This window comes from Emys orbicularis, chromosome 7, assembly GCF_028017835.1.
Source record: "Emys orbicularis isolate rEmyOrb1 chromosome 7, rEmyOrb1.hap1, whole genome shotgun sequence".
Taxonomy (NCBI): Eukaryota; Metazoa; Chordata; order Testudines; family Emydidae; genus Emys; species Emys orbicularis.
In genome coordinates, this window is record NC_088689.1 from 46,614,174 (window position 1) to 46,629,814 (window position 15,641).

Here is a 15,641-nt window from a genome sequence, read left to right on the forward strand (position 1 = left end):
TTAAGTGCCTTGGTTTAGGCACTGAAGTTTGAAAAATATTTACAACATTACTTATTATAATTAAGAAAATGATCGAATAGCATAGAAGCAGTATTGTCAGAAGTGCCATGTCATAAACTCTATGTTGCAAAGAATTAACTAGACCTCCCTTGACTATATCACACTACCTTTTTTCATAAATACAAAAATACTTCTCCAGTTTAAACACCTTTGCCTTCTTGAGGCCTATGTGGAATTGTACATTTGCATGCACAAACAATATAAGGAAACTGCAGCACTCAACGAGATTAGTTTCTATTTTTGACTTTTTGTCATCTTTTGGCTATGGTGGTGCTGACTGTTATCCATGCTTAGAAGAGCCATAATGCACTTAGCTGAATAAACGCTTTGAATACTTAGGATACTTGACAACTTCTTTGTCTTGACCACATTTCTGGATTCTGTATTTAAAGGTTAATTTTATACAATACCTCCTTACAGCTCTTTTGGTAAGCAGTAGCTTTTATCAAAAGTTAGTTTAGACTTATTAACTTTCAGGGAGATATGTTTTTGTAAATTTAGAGATAGATATATTAACTAGACCAATATGCCATACATCTCTGAACTGTTATTTCAGTGTTACTGCACCCGGCTGTACTACTTTAAAATTACTATATCAAGTTATAGTGATAATATAGTATTTACCTCTCAATAGCGCAAAAGAGCAAAAGTACAGAAACAAAAGAAGAGGACGCAAAAAAAAAAAAGATTTAGCAGACATTCCTCACCAGCAAGTGCTTTCTCCTGCATCCTTCTCCAAATGTATCATAATCTAGTGAACTGGCATATGCTAGTTTTGCAGATAGATCATCATCATCAATTCATTGTGGCTGTATTTATGAGCGAGCACCTATATGTTGGTGGGGATCACAGCGGTTTCATTTCACAGAGAGAAAGTAACAGACTGAAAACTCAGACCAGAACTAGTAAATTATTACTCATTACTCTTATTGACAAGAATAACTCCATCTGACTGGCAAATTGTTAATAGGATTGTGAAGTTTTCTCATCAAAAATAGTACTAGCTAATGTGGCGAAGTCTCCCATGGCTTCTGAAAAGTAATCATCCCCTGCCCCACGTACCCACATATTATATACACTTCTTTACCCATGTACATTAACATGCAGCTTTTGCTAGTTGTAATATTTACTATTTTCCATTTGACATGTGGCATAATCAAACCCCCAGGTTTGACACAGCTCAAGATGCTTGGCAAGAAGTAGAAAGGTTTGAGTTTCCACTTGCTTAAAGTTCTTTAGTGTTTTCATGGCAAGTAAGGTAGCTATTTGTTCAGAGGGCTTAATGATTTATTACAAAATTTGGAACAGTTCTACTGTTCAACATTTAGTTGGAGATTTATTATGAACTTGATTTAGTTCTGTTGAAAAATTTTCTAGACAATATCGGAGGCCATGACTGAAGTCTAAGGGTGAAATTCTGGCCCAATGAAGTTAATGGGAGTTTTTCCATTGATTTTAGTGGAGTCACGATTTCAGCCTCATGTGCCCATTCCATTGTAAAGGTATCGTGGGAAAGAGCAGGTGCAGAATTGAGGAGACTGGGGCATCCACTGAGAATAGTCCAGGAGACTTGACACTATTGTGCAAAAGAAAAATAAAGTGCCAGTGAAATTATTCACATTAGAGAAACTCTAAAATAACAAAATGGCAGATTAAGTTCACCCTCCAAAATACAAAATACAGTACATAATACAAACAGAGCTTCACCCATCAAATAACTAGCTTAATAGTTTGCAGGCCAGAAGTCTTCCTATTTGCTTTCTGTATCCATATGGGAAGAAGGGGAAAGCTTTGTTATTTAAAGGCACCCATTGTCCCAGCCATGCAGTAAGAAAGACAATACACCAGGGATTTGGTTTAATTAGGTTTATTAGCTTTATTAACTCACCTAGGTAATATTAGGTAATAAGTTGTACAGTGCAGGTCTAGTCGTTCCTTAATTGTTTCCACCTATTTGGGAAGGCTGCCTTCAGCCCTCCCCTTCCAGTTCCAGCCAGTTGTTGGGCTCCTACTGCCCTCCTCTTGTTTGAGGGATAAGGGGAGATGGGGTGGAGGAACTTATCTCCCTGCAATATCAGACATAGGGAGCCACAATCATGCTTCCTTAGGGGATGCCTTCCCCTAAGTCTACTTGCAATTCTGGTTTATCAGGGAACCAAATCCTCTGTGGAATGAGTACCTGCCCTGGACACCTGCTAAAAGAAGGTCCCAACAATTAGCTTGGCTGACTTGAAGGAGCCACTAAACCTTTTCTTCCCACTGTCCACACAAAGCCCCCTGCATTCAAGGTTTCTTACTCTCCCCCTTAATGTAGATCACTTCATCAATAGTTTGCAGGCCAGAGGTCTTCCTATTTGCTAGCTATACCTCCATGGGAAGGGAGAAAAGCTTTATTTAAAGGCACCAGACCTTTTTCTCACTCTCACAGTAGATCACTGTGTTCCAGGGCTAGTCAGTCTTCTTGACTTCTCTAATACTTAGCTCAATTAGAAAACAAGAGAGGAGTGTTGGATTCCACAAATCTACCAATCCCTAGTAGAGTGGAGGTATGGGCTTCTCCTATTCTCACTTCCTAAGGGGGGCTAAAGCAGTGTTTCCCAACCTGGAAGGAAGGCTACCAGACTAACGAAGGTAGGGTTCTCTGAATTATTCAAAAGGTAGTGCAAATGTTGCACTAGCAAAATGGCTATTTGTATTTCACAATTGAATGGTTCAGTATATATTAGTTGGAAATCAACAATTTGTTATAAGTGAATTACCTCTATATAATAAATCAGTAAATACTTAAACATTATTTACTAATTGTGTATGCAATTTGCAAAACCCTTATTAGTATGCTAGTTATCAAAGTATAAGCTTTTTCCTTTCTCTCTCATGCTGTGGTGGGCATTGCCTACATAAGCAATCAGAGTAATTATAACCTAGGTAAGGCAGTGATTAAACATCTGTGATGCAGAAAAACATAGATCTCACTTCTGAAAACTGTCTAGGTGCTGCTTTTTAAATTTTTCATTCACACGGTCTGTAGGGGTAACTGCTGAAAGGTTAGTTTCCCCTGCATTTTAGGGTCCCTCATGACACTTCTTACCATATAAATTCAATTAGTTATAGTACATTTCCTCGATTTCCTCAAAAGTAGAATGATACTTAACTGTTGTCACTGCGTTAAATATAGCTGATTTTTGATGAATCATAGAATCGTAGGACTGGAAGGGGCCTCGAGAGGTCTTCTAGTCCATTTCTCTGCACTCAAAGCAGGACTAAGTATTATCTAGACCATCCCTGACAGGTGTTTGTCTAACCAGCTCTTAAAAATCTCCAATAATGGAGGTTCCACAACCTCCCTAGACAATTTATTCCAGTGCTTAACCACCCTGACAGGAAGTTTTTTCTGATGTCCAACCTTAACCGCCCTTGCTCAGTTTAAGCCCTCAGAGATTAAGGATAACAATTGTTCTCCCTTGTCCTTGTAACAACCTTTTATGTACTTGAAAACTGTTATCATGCCCCCCCTCAGTCTTCTGTTCTCCAGACTCGATCTTCCCTCATAGGCCATGTTTTCTAGACCTTGAATAATTTTTGTTGTTCTCCTCTGGACTGTCTCCAATTTGTCCACAACTTTCCTGAAATGTGGCATCCAGAACTGGACATAGTACTCCAGTTGAGGCCTAATCAGTGTGGAAGAATTACTTCTCATGTCTTGCGTACGACACTCCTGCTAATACATCCCAGAATGATGTTTGCTTTTTTTTTTGCCACAGTGTTACATTGTGAGTCATATTTAGCTTGTTTTCATCCACTGTGATCTCCAGATCCCTTTCCACAGTACTCCTTCCTAGGCAGTCATTTCCCATTTTGTATGTGTGCTCTTGTTCATGATATAATTTCTTTCTAAAGCTGCAGGAATTTCCCTTCATAGAATAATGCTGACGACATTAATATTTTATGCATATTCCAAACTGTAAACCCGCACTTCTACATTGGAGTTGGGAGAGCTTGGCACAGGAGCAAGCAGCAAATTGTTAAGAGTCGTGGGAGAAAATGCAGAGAGTAGCTCAGAGGTACTGGACATCCCCATGGAGGTCAAGCCCCTTCATGTTCCCCAAGATGCATGTTCTTGTGAATTTTTTTTTCTGTAGGGCTCTGTGCTTTTTCATAGTTGAGATGTTTGTGACAAAAGCTGGGATTTAAAGAGGTTATTTTCAAGATCAGAATCTTCATGGGTTTTAGCATTCCACTTTGCTGTCTTGGCCTACTGCCAATGTGGTGTGCTGCATTCCCACTTTGGATTGCAGCAAAGATGTTGACTGGCAATTCGGATTGTCTGTTAGAGTGGTCTGGGGCATTTGTGAGGTTAGGGGAGGTTTTTTCCTGTTTCTGTAGTTTATAAAAGTTATAAAACTCTTGTGTTCATGCGGGCATGACTGAGTGAGTAAATGGATATAAATGTAGTATGATTGATTCTCATCTTTGTTCTCCTCCCCCACCTTTGTCTGATTATGTTTCAGCATTTTCCTGATCTAGTTCCTTTTCACTTTCATTGGGAATTAAATGAGTTCCAGAAGCTTGGAGTGCTGATACCTGGTAATTAGTTGAGATTGCCATGACAATTAGCCAGGATAAGTAGAAACTAATTGTCTTGATTTGACCCTGAAAAAACAGGTGAGGCTTGGTGAGGAAAGCACTGTCTGGTCCAATCAGGACAGGGGAAAGGCCATATAAAAACAGCTTTCCTGAGTTTGTTAAATCAGGTGGTTCTGAAAGAGTGGGAGCCTTATGTGCTAGTAAGGCTGAAATCTGTGAATTAGAGCTGTTAACTTATCAACTCAAACCAAAATGGTCAGACTGGGAAGTTGAGAACAGTGTACTAGAATTGCTATGCAGTCAATTTAAATGCTGAAAGCTACAGGCATACTGGATGTGGATGCTAGATGAATTAAACCTCATGTGCCTAGACTGAACCAGGCAAGATGCTGAAACCCTTCGTGTGAAACCTGATTTTTTTTTTTTAAGGCTTTGGGAATATCCTTTCCTAGTTCATGGAAGGACGAATACATTTTTTTAAATTTAACCCTCAAGAAAGAAAGCACCTGTGACTTGGTTTTAGTAAAGGTAGGCCAACTGCTCAAGAGGTGTCTGTGATAGACTGCTAAGGCAGTAATAACATATGGAAGAGTGTAGGAAGAGAGGTCTAGGAATGAGAGACAAGGGGAAAAATTAAAGATGTATTTTGGTAAGGTATAGTTTTATCAAATTTATCATGACTAATTTTTTCCTAACATTTCATAACATGTTCATTCTTACTATTGCCTTTTTAAACAGGGGGGAGGGATAGCTCAGTGGTTTGAGCTTTGGCCTGCTAAACCCAGGGTTGTGAGTTCAATCCTTGAGGGGGCCATTTAGGGAACTGGGGTAAAAATCTGGCTGGGGATTGGTCCTGCTTTGAGCAGGGGGTTGGACTAGATGACCTCCTGAGGTCCCTTCCAACCCTGATATTCTATGATTCTATGCTTAGAATTTTTACTAAAATAAAAAATGGGATTTTTGTTTTTCTTCCTCTTTCTTAAGTCATTAAAATTGCTGGAGGCATTTAACCCATTCTTTCCAAAGGAATTTCCTTCAGTACAGGACAAACATAGAAGTTTGAAGTCCAAATGGTGGATTTTGACATTTCTGAGATTGTGGAAAGAGTATTATAAGAAGAAGAGTATGCAACCTTATCTATAGGAGGTGATATCATTTGCCCACTATAACTACATGCAGCACATGAGACTCTATCATAACTGTTACAATGTATGTTTATGTCTCTTGGCTGTTGCTTACTGAGCTCATGATCTCTTTAAAATCCAGTGTTGTGAGGTACTGATTTTTCATCCTTACAGCACTTTGCAAATGATTGAGAATTGCAGACATATGGAATTAGGATAAATTTAAGCTGTCTGAGATCAGTTAATATTTTGAAGTTTGTGTGAATTTAACGTCTGCAGGATCAACATTTTCAATATGTATCTCTTTAGTTCTGTTTTCTCTTTTAATTAGGAAATAATTAAGGGCTGCAGTGAGGATTAAAACTCGAGAAGAAAATTAGCTCGTTAGAAATATTTTTAGCCATTGGATACACAACATTGGTCTTCCCTCATCATTAGAATATTGCATCTTATTCTTTACCACATGTGTACAGACATTCCTGTCCATATTATTATGTATGTTTAAACAGAAGGACACTGGTTTTAAAAACCAAATAAAGTTACATAGTTGGCACTTTCCAAGTTAACTGAAGGTTGCCTCTATTGGATGCATATAAAACCTACTGAAATCATCCCATCCATCATTGTATCCTGTCACCTACTGAAACAAATTGTTAAATCTAGCTTCAGATGTTGTAACTTTCTAGGCTCTATTCTCAGAAACTATACAATAGCAGTAACCACTTTTTGACAGTTTTGAATATGTGGTCTTCACTTCAACTGTTGCAAATATTGATAGTCTAATAGTGATAGTCTTTCCAAACATTAAAATCAACGTTCAGAATTTCCATCTCTGTGTGTGTATCTGTGTTTGGGGGATAATGGTTCTCTGAAATGTTTTGAAGCTTCTGTGATGATATCATGGGAGGGAGAGGTGAGGAAAAGAGCTCCTCTGTTGCTCAAATATACAAGAGTGCAAGTTAGCTTTGATCTGCCTCTGTATACACACCTGGTTCTCATCTGTGCAACCTAGCACCCTTAAAATGAACAGGACACCAATGAAGATGTGAGGACTTGGGGTGATGTGCTCTCATTTCCAGGTGGAGAGCAGAACATAAACTACATACCAAGGCTCTGAAAAGTGCAGCCCATAGGACTTGCAGAAAGCACTACCTGTTTTAAACAAGTTATTTTATGTATTGAGGTTATGGAGGGGTCATGCTCAGTAAATTTCATATCTGCTAATGAATAATAAGGGATAAAGCTGAATTGACACAAGTCCATGAGAGTTCTCGAGCAACTTGAGAGCACTAGAGCATGATATTTGAGCTTGAGGTTTATTGCTTAAAGCATATTTGGAATATTACACTACTTCTATGCTGTGGGAAATGTGAGTTGAATGCTCACTTTAGTGCAGTGAGAAGAGGAAGACCTGGACTGGTCAGAATTCTATTGTAGATCAAAAATACATTTGTTTTTAAGGTGATCTGCAAAACAGTTTTTAAAAATATTACACTGGTAGTCTTTTAAAAGTTGCATAAAGAGGGCCTAGTGGTTTTTTTTCTTGCTCTCCCAACCCCTTATAAATATTTGGAAAATTAAGTCTAGCTTTCCCTGGTTTTGCTAGAGGATCTCCTAGCTTTCTAAAAGTAGCTCAGCATTCCTATGTTTTCAATGAATATGAGAATCGGTAACAGACTTCCTTTCTCTAAATCATTCATTAGTTATTGAAGTTGGGTGTTAATGAGTTTTAAAATGACTGACTAAACACCTGTCTTCTCTCAGTAGTTCACACTTTTATCTTGTGATGCCATCACGTCACTATTTCTCCACTCTTAGAATTCTCCAGTCAAGATGACATGAATTTCTAATGTAAAACATAAGCAGAAAAAATGACAATCTTCCATGACTTTGTTAAATATCAAAAAGAAGCCCAATTATCTTTCCCTTTTTATAGGTCACCTTTAAAAGTCTGTAAAAAGTGGACTGACTCATGTTGGATAAGTACAGGTAATGACTTCCCCTTTCAAACACCAAATTTGATTAAGAAGCTCAAGCTCTTAGTAGGGGTCTGGACTTAATTTCCTTGATTTGGGCTGGAGACCAATTTTACTTACTTTGGCTTCAGCCTCAACTCTTCTCTAGGTTTTTTTTTTTTATAGTAGTTCTTTTGTTTTAAACATGTACTCAGTTTAGCCTTTGCTGGTAAGAGGCTACCAGCATCCCCAAAAGACTAATGTTGAACAAAAATTAGGAATAATAATAGAGGCTAATATTTTGCAGCTTGCCCATTCAGCCTCTTGAAGTGGCAATGCTGCATTTTTGCCCCCACAGAATCACAGAAATGTAGGGCTGGAAAGGACCTTAAGAGGTCCTAAAGTTGACCCTTAGCACTGAGAACAAGTCTACAAGACTATCCCTGACAGGTGTTTGTCTAACCTGTTTTTAAAAATATCAAATGAAGGGGATTCTGCAATCAACCTTGGAAGCCAGTTCCAGTGCTTAACTATCTTTATAGTTACAAGTTTTTCCTAATATCGAACCTAAATCTACCTTGCTCGTTACTTCTTGTCTTACCTTCATTGGACATGAAGAACAATTGATCACAGTCCTCTTAATAACAGCCCTTGACGTATTTGAAGACTTATCGGGGTTCCCTCCCCAAGTCATCTTTTTTCCAGGCTAAATGTGCATAGGTTTTTTAACCTTTCCTCATAAACCAGGTTTTTCTAAACCTGTTATATATTTTTGGTGCTCTCCTCTGGACTCTCCAATTTGTCCACATCTTTCCTAAAGTGTGGTGTCCAGAATTGGACACAGTATTCCAGCTGATGCCTCACCAGTGCTGAGTGGAGCAGGAGGACTACCTCCTGTGCCTTGCATTCAGTGTTCCTATTTATATGCCTCAGAGTGATATTAGCCTTTTTTGCAACTGCATCATATTTTTTGACTCTCATTCAATTTCTGATCCACTAAAACCCCAAGATCCTTTTCAGAAATACTACTGCCTAGCTGTTTATTCCCCATTTTGTAGTTGTCCATTTGATTTTTTTTCCTTCCTAAGCATAGTAGTTTGCACTTGTCTTTATTGAATTTCATCTTGGTGATTTCAGATCAAATATCCAATTTGTCAAGGTCATTTTTAATTCTAATGCTGTCTTCCAAAGTGCTAGCAAACCCTCCCTGTTTGTTATTATCTGCACATTTTATAAGCATACTCTCCACTCTATTTTCCAAGTCATTAATGAAAATATTGAATAGTATTGAACCCCAGACTAACCCCTTCAGGACCCCCCTAGGCACTCTTCTTCCCTACCCCCCCTTTGACAGCAAACCATTGGTAACTACTCTTTGAATATGGTCTTTCAGCAAGTTGTGCATCCATCTTGTCTAGACCACATTTTCCTAATTTGTTTATGTCAAAAGCATTACTAAAATCCAGATATATTACATCAGTAGACTAGTAACCTGTGTTTTAAAATCAGCAGAACCCATTCACATAATCCAAGATGGCATCTTTCAACTGTGGGCAAGCACTGCTGGCTTCTTTTTTGTATTCAGAGGAGACCCAGATCTCTGAGAGTGCAGTCGTGGGAGGTTTTGAACATCCCCAGGCTTTAAAATGAAAAACAATCCACTAATATAAAATCTTGTGTCCAGGAAAAAAAATATTGTAGAAGGATACTAAGTATTAAATAATAGTATTAAAATTACTTATAGTGCCATAAACGTACACAAGCAATTTCTAGCTTTTGAGAGTTTACAATCTAAAGTAGACAAGACGAACACATCATGTGAAGGAACAGTTCAGGAAAGGGGAAAGTAAGGAAATGGAAGACTTATGGCCCTACTAAAAGGAGTTTCAGGGAAGGAATTGAAGGGAAAGAGGAGTTAGGTAGACAAAGGGTGAAATTCTGCTCCATTTAAGTCAATGGCAAAACTTCCAGAGGAAGGATGATCTAGTGATTAGGGCTTGGCATGAGACTTAGGAGGCTGGATTCAGTACCCTGCTTGGCTACAGACTTCCAATGTGGCCTTGGGCAAGTCACTTAGTCTCTCTCTGCCACAGCTTCCCATTTGTAAAATGGGATTTTTAGCACTTCCTTACCTCACAGAGGTTTGGATGTATGCGTTAAGTATTGTGTGTGATGTGCTCAGACATCACAGGGATTGGGGTCATATAAGTACCTAGAATAGGGTGAAATGCTATTTGAGGGGAGGAAACTAGCAGTAATGTAGGAGTGGGAGCGACTTTATGATCCAAAAGGTGAGGAGGAAGATCTTGAATTTTGATGTCAGTGAAAATATTGAGGGACAAGGTAGGTATAGTTAGAATGTGGAAAGGGAAGATGCCTTGAGCATCATTATTTTGGTTATACTTGAATGGCAAAGTAGTGGTAAGAGGGAAGATTGGAAAATAGAATGTTACAGTTAGCCAGGCGAGAGATGACCAAATTTCTAATTTTTTCTAGCGTTTAATCATATTGGATCCACTTACAATGAATGAAGAAAAAATAAGGCCATCGCTAGAGAAACGTTTGGAAGGGATTATCAGTGGGGCAGCACTGTTAGCTGACTCTTCCTGCACGCGTGACTTTCATCGAGAACAAATAATCGCAGAGTGCAACGCCATCCGCCAAGCTCTCCAAGATCTTCTGTCTGAATACATGAATAATGTAAGTGACCAGTTCTTTCCTGTTGTTTTTGTGTGTGCTTCAAAGCACATTTTCTACATTGCCATGTATTATGTATAATCAGTCTGGTAATCACCGGTGCCTTTTGACCTTTTACTGTAGTTTTAATAATGCAGGCTACTTATGTATTTATTAGAGTGCCAAAAGTAGTAGTTCTCATGCATGTATGTGGTACACAAGACTGGGTAAAATTTTTTGGATGAATAGTTTATTCACCAAAAAATGCGGTTTCAGGTAAACTGAAACTACTTGCAAAATTGGGTTAATTCAGTGAATAGTTGGCCTGCACTCCCTCCCCCTTCCCAAATTGACGTTTTCTAAACACAATGTTTGATTTTCCATTTTGAAATGACATTTTGTTTAGAATTTGACCCCCCCCGTACATTTAAAACAAAGGAGAGAGAGAGTAAAAAACACTTGACAATGAAACAAAATGAATAAAACAAAACAAAATCCTGTTTCGTGTTGACCTGAAACAATTTTTCTCCCTTGAGATTTCTTGGTTTAGCCACTAAAATGAAAAATCAGTATTGCTCAGCTCCATTGGTACGCTCAGGGAAAGCCAACTATTCATCTTCAAAATGAGCAAGATTTATCCTGTCCCAGGCAAACTGTGAAATATCTTATATCAGAAATGGAGGGATATGTAGATTACTCTATCTGTGATGTAGGTGTCACAGAGATACTATGTTTCTTTGAATGCTGGGGACTTTCTTTATAGTTTTACTTCCTGGTTGTCTCTTAGAATTTGAGGACTGGGATTCTAGGATTTTATACTTATTTCTACAATATGCAGCAAATTTTATGAAGTTTTGTTTTGTGTTAAAATCTGAGTAATCCATTTCCATGTATTCTTAACATAAACATCCAGGCACTCATAACTGATCAGTAGAAGAACAACAAGCTGTACATGTTGAGATCCTCTAAATGCAAAATTTTAGGGCACGGAATGTTGAGTAAATCCAGAAATCTGATTGCCCAGCATGCTTTATGTGTCTGTGGCAAATCTTTGAAAAAGTGATAGTTTTTATAACTTTTTTTAAAAAACTGATTTTTAGATCTGAGTAACTAGTTTGATACATAGCTAAGTGCACTGCCAGACACAAAAAATAAAGATGGTAGGACAGATACCATTAATATGGGGACAGTGCACTAACATCATGGGTTTCTTCTGGAAACATCATAATCATTTTCAGTAGACACACTGATATTATCTAAAGCTACTTTGAGATGATGCATCTGACACAGTCCATTGAGGGGATGATTGTATCTCCTTATGGGAGCTGAAATTGTTTTCTTTTTTGTAGGTACTGCAAGTCGACATATCCAAGGCCATTCTGGTGTGTGTGTGTGTGTGTGTGTGTGTGTGTGTGTGTGTTTTAACCTCAGGATAATAAAGTAGAGAACTTTAAGAAAATCTTTGTATTCCCAGGTGTGTATTAGTCTCACAGAGATTATACCTGCTGATCTCTTCCTCTAGTCATTTATTATAGTTAGAGAAAATCTACAGCAATCTTAAATTAATGTCTGTGAACTCAACTTGATATTTCAGGCTTGAAGTCTATAAAGATACTTTTAGTTCTGATTCTTTTCACCGTCAGCATTAATTTGTCTGAATCTACAACGAACTGTTAGCCTCTCTGGCAATACTTTCTGAACATGAGTAAGAAATACAATATTTCTTACTTCAGCTCAATTTGAACTATAATCATTGTAAAATGCACAAAAGATTTAAAATAATCTTAAAACATTTGTGACCCCTCTTAAAAATAGCTTAGAGTTAATTTGTGATTTATTGTAGATAATTCTTCAGTGAGTTGTTTAAATATAAAAAGATAAGAAAAATTCTGTCAGTGTTTTATTATCTTTTCAACGTTATTGCAGAAATTATGTTGAGGCCTGTTGTTGTTACTGGATGTGATGATAGAAGCAGCCTCTTATTCAAATTATTAAGGTCCCTTTTGTCTGTTCTCACATAGTAAAATGCAAGGAAAGGGCCCCAGTGTGGCAAGGAGCTCTGGGTGAATAGACTTGTGTGCCTGTGCAGAGCCCCACTGATTTCTGATACTTTGATTTCAGTAGGGCTTTATGGCAGAAGGATCTGCCATTGCAGATATCATTGCTGGATAGGGGCTTATTTCTGTAAAGTTTGCTGCAGAATTGTATTATAAAAATGACATTTTGTTTAGCACTGTAAATCCTACAGAAGTAATGCCTATATTTTTCCACAAGAAGGGAAGAATTTTGTACAGTTTAATCACAACTTTAAAAAAAAAATAAAAAAAAAAGGCAGAAGCAATTCTGCTGCAGGTGGGCAAATTAATTAACTGATTAGAATGAAAGTCACACATCTTTCAATCTATTGTACTTACCTTTATTTCCCAATATTCAAGTTGAAATCCCTTTACTTTCTTGCAAGATGTCTTTTTATTTTGATTGCAGAATTTGGAAAGCTGCCTTCATTCTTCTTGTTCTGATGCCATTATATTCCATTTCTTAGAACTAATCCATACTCTGCATCTATCTTTGATGCTATTTCACCTTAATGGGTCTATTTCTATAAAATGCCCAATTTTTATATTTTGTGTTAAAAGTTTCTATTCTTCTTTGAGTGATGTCCCTGTGGGTGCTCCACTTTAGGTATTGAGTGCACCTGCGCTTATAATTGGAGTTTTGTGGTAGCAGTGCCTGGTTGGGTCACACATGCACAGTCCCCGTCTTGCACTGCCTCAGGCAGCTAACTGGCGCTCTGTGACCAACCCCCCCCCTCAGTTCCTTCTCTATCTCCCTTGGCTATGAGTCAGAGCATTCAGCAGCACCTGAGAGCTTAGTTAGCATAGTATACCCTTGTTAATTCTAGTTTTGTTATATAGTTAACTCCTTTCATGTACTTGTCCCCGTTTATTAAAAATACCTAAAACAAACAAAAAAACCGCACCTTGTTTCCTGACTAGAAATAGGTTTTCGTTGAACCGTTACTCCTGGTTTTCCTCTTGGGATAGGATGAAACTCTGCCCTCAGGGGCATGCCTCATTCTCTGGGCTTTAAACATTGCCTCACCTGTAGCTTATCAATCCCAGTATTGGACAGGCACGCTCAGTGTGTCTGCTGCTTAGGCGAACCACATGTGCCTCAAAAGTGCCCTCACTGTCACAAACTGACAGCCCAGACCAGGAAAGCCAGAGACTTGCAGCTTAAACTGTTGATCATGGAGAAGTCTCTCTGGCCGGTGTCTGAACCAGAAGCATGGACATCCCCGCGACACAGTTCACTGACTGCAGCCTCTGACAGGGGCTCTTCTTTGTCTGTGACTCACTCGATAGACCACCGAGCTAAAAAGGTGGCTAAGAAGCATACGCTGTCGGTGTTCCCCAAACCAAGAGACCTTGTTGGTACTGACAGCACTGACAAGCTTCACAGCCAAGATAGCGGGACCTTCCGGTATCGTGGGTAGCGTGAAAGCTAAAGACTCCAAGAGAGCTAGCCCCAATGCACGCACCAAGGGGAAACAGAAACCCCATGCCTTGGCACTGGCGGAGCCATCCCAACACTCTGCACCAGGCACATCAAAACAACTGCAGCCTATGTTGCCACCTCCTGTCAGCATAGCGCAATTGACAGGTGCACCCATACAGACAACAGCTCCACAGCAGCTGGTACCCGCCATTACCACATCAACGGCACCAAGGCTGTCGGCACCACAATTCTTCCTTCCCAGAGACATCATGGTGTCCTTGACACCCGACTCTCCCATTCTCAGCACTGAGATCACCACAGCACCGTCGGTACCGAGCCGCCCCACCACTCCACCACCATCTGCTCCCCCTTTTTCGAGTGAGGATGAAGGAGAGACATATCCTCACACCACTCTTCCACCACCCATGAAACGATCAAACCGGCCCTGCCACACAAGGGGTACTATACAGGGGCCAAAGAACAGCAGTGGTATGGGCACCCATGGATGGCACTTATGCCCTTCCCTCCACAGTGGCAAGATTGGGCCCATGGGTGGCATATCCTGCACACCATCTCAAACCTCTTAGCCCACTCAGGGAGAGTACACAGCAGTCATCTGTGCCGTCGATACCGGGACCATCTGAGCCCCCTGAAGAGATGACGGGAGAACAAAGAAATCTCTGACCAGGATGTTGAACCAACAACTCATTTTTCTTCATCGTCCCTGGACAACACCATCATGCGCCCTCCTCACAACGTGGGGGTGACTTTAGATATTTCCAGGATTTCTATAGGAGAGTTGCAGATTCCCTTGACATCTCACTGGAGGAAGTGCAGGAGACACAATATAAGCTCGTTGACATCCTGCAAACATCAGCATAATCTAAAATCACTTTACCCATGAATGATGCAATCATGGAACCTGTGAAACACATCTGGCCAGACCCCTGCAAAAATTGTTCCAACCTGCAAGAGGTCTGACAGGAAATATTATGTCCTTGCAAAGGGAACAGAGTTTCATTTTTTACATCCCACACCAAACTCCCTGGTAGCGGATGCTGTCAATGAAAAAGGCAGACAATCATATCTTAAAAATACACTGTATGACAAAGACTGGAAGAGGCTCAACCTCTTTGGCCGAAAAGCTTATTCCTCAGTGATGCTTCACCTTAGAATTGCTAATTATGAGGCGTTATTAGCTAAATACAACCACACAAATTATGGCAAAGTATCAGATTTTATTGAATTTCTCCCTGAGGAGAAAAAAAGAGTAATTCGGTGCACTCATTTCCGAGGGCCAACTGATCTCCAGGACGGCACTGCAAGCTGCCTTATATTCTACAGATATAGCAGCACGATCTACAGCCACTGTAATGAGAAGGGCATCCTGGCTGCATCTCTTTGACTTCCCCAAAGAAGTGCAAGCAACAGTGGAGGACCTACCATTTGAAGGGCCCAAACTCTTCTCAGCCAAAATGGATGATTCTCTGCACACCCTCAAAAACTTGAGGGCGACTCTGAAGTCCCTAGGTATCTATACTCCTAGGACAAAGAGAAGACAAGGAAGGTATTACAACCCACAGAGATTCCGGTCCACACCATATGCACAGAGACACAGACAATACGAGCCACAAACTCGGAAATAACAGCCCACAAGGAGACGACAACCGTCAAACCAATCTACCACATCTCATCAACCATCCACAAGGCAGCAAGTTTGAGATGTTGGTCAAGGGCCTGAGAC

At 39.6% G+C, this 15,641-nt stretch overlaps 1 protein-coding gene across 1 annotated transcript in view; it reads left to right on the forward strand.

Moving 5' to 3' along the window:
• CTNNA3 (catenin alpha 3) overlaps positions 1-15,641 on the forward strand; it is a 1,024,091-nt gene that overhangs the window by 221,129 nt on the left and 787,321 nt on the right. The window contains exon 6 of the mRNA XM_065408662.1: positions 10,220-10,423. Within this exon, the coding sequence (XP_065264734.1) occupies positions 10,220-10,423 (204 nt within the window). The remainder of the gene's footprint in view (positions 1-10,219; positions 10,424-15,641) is intronic.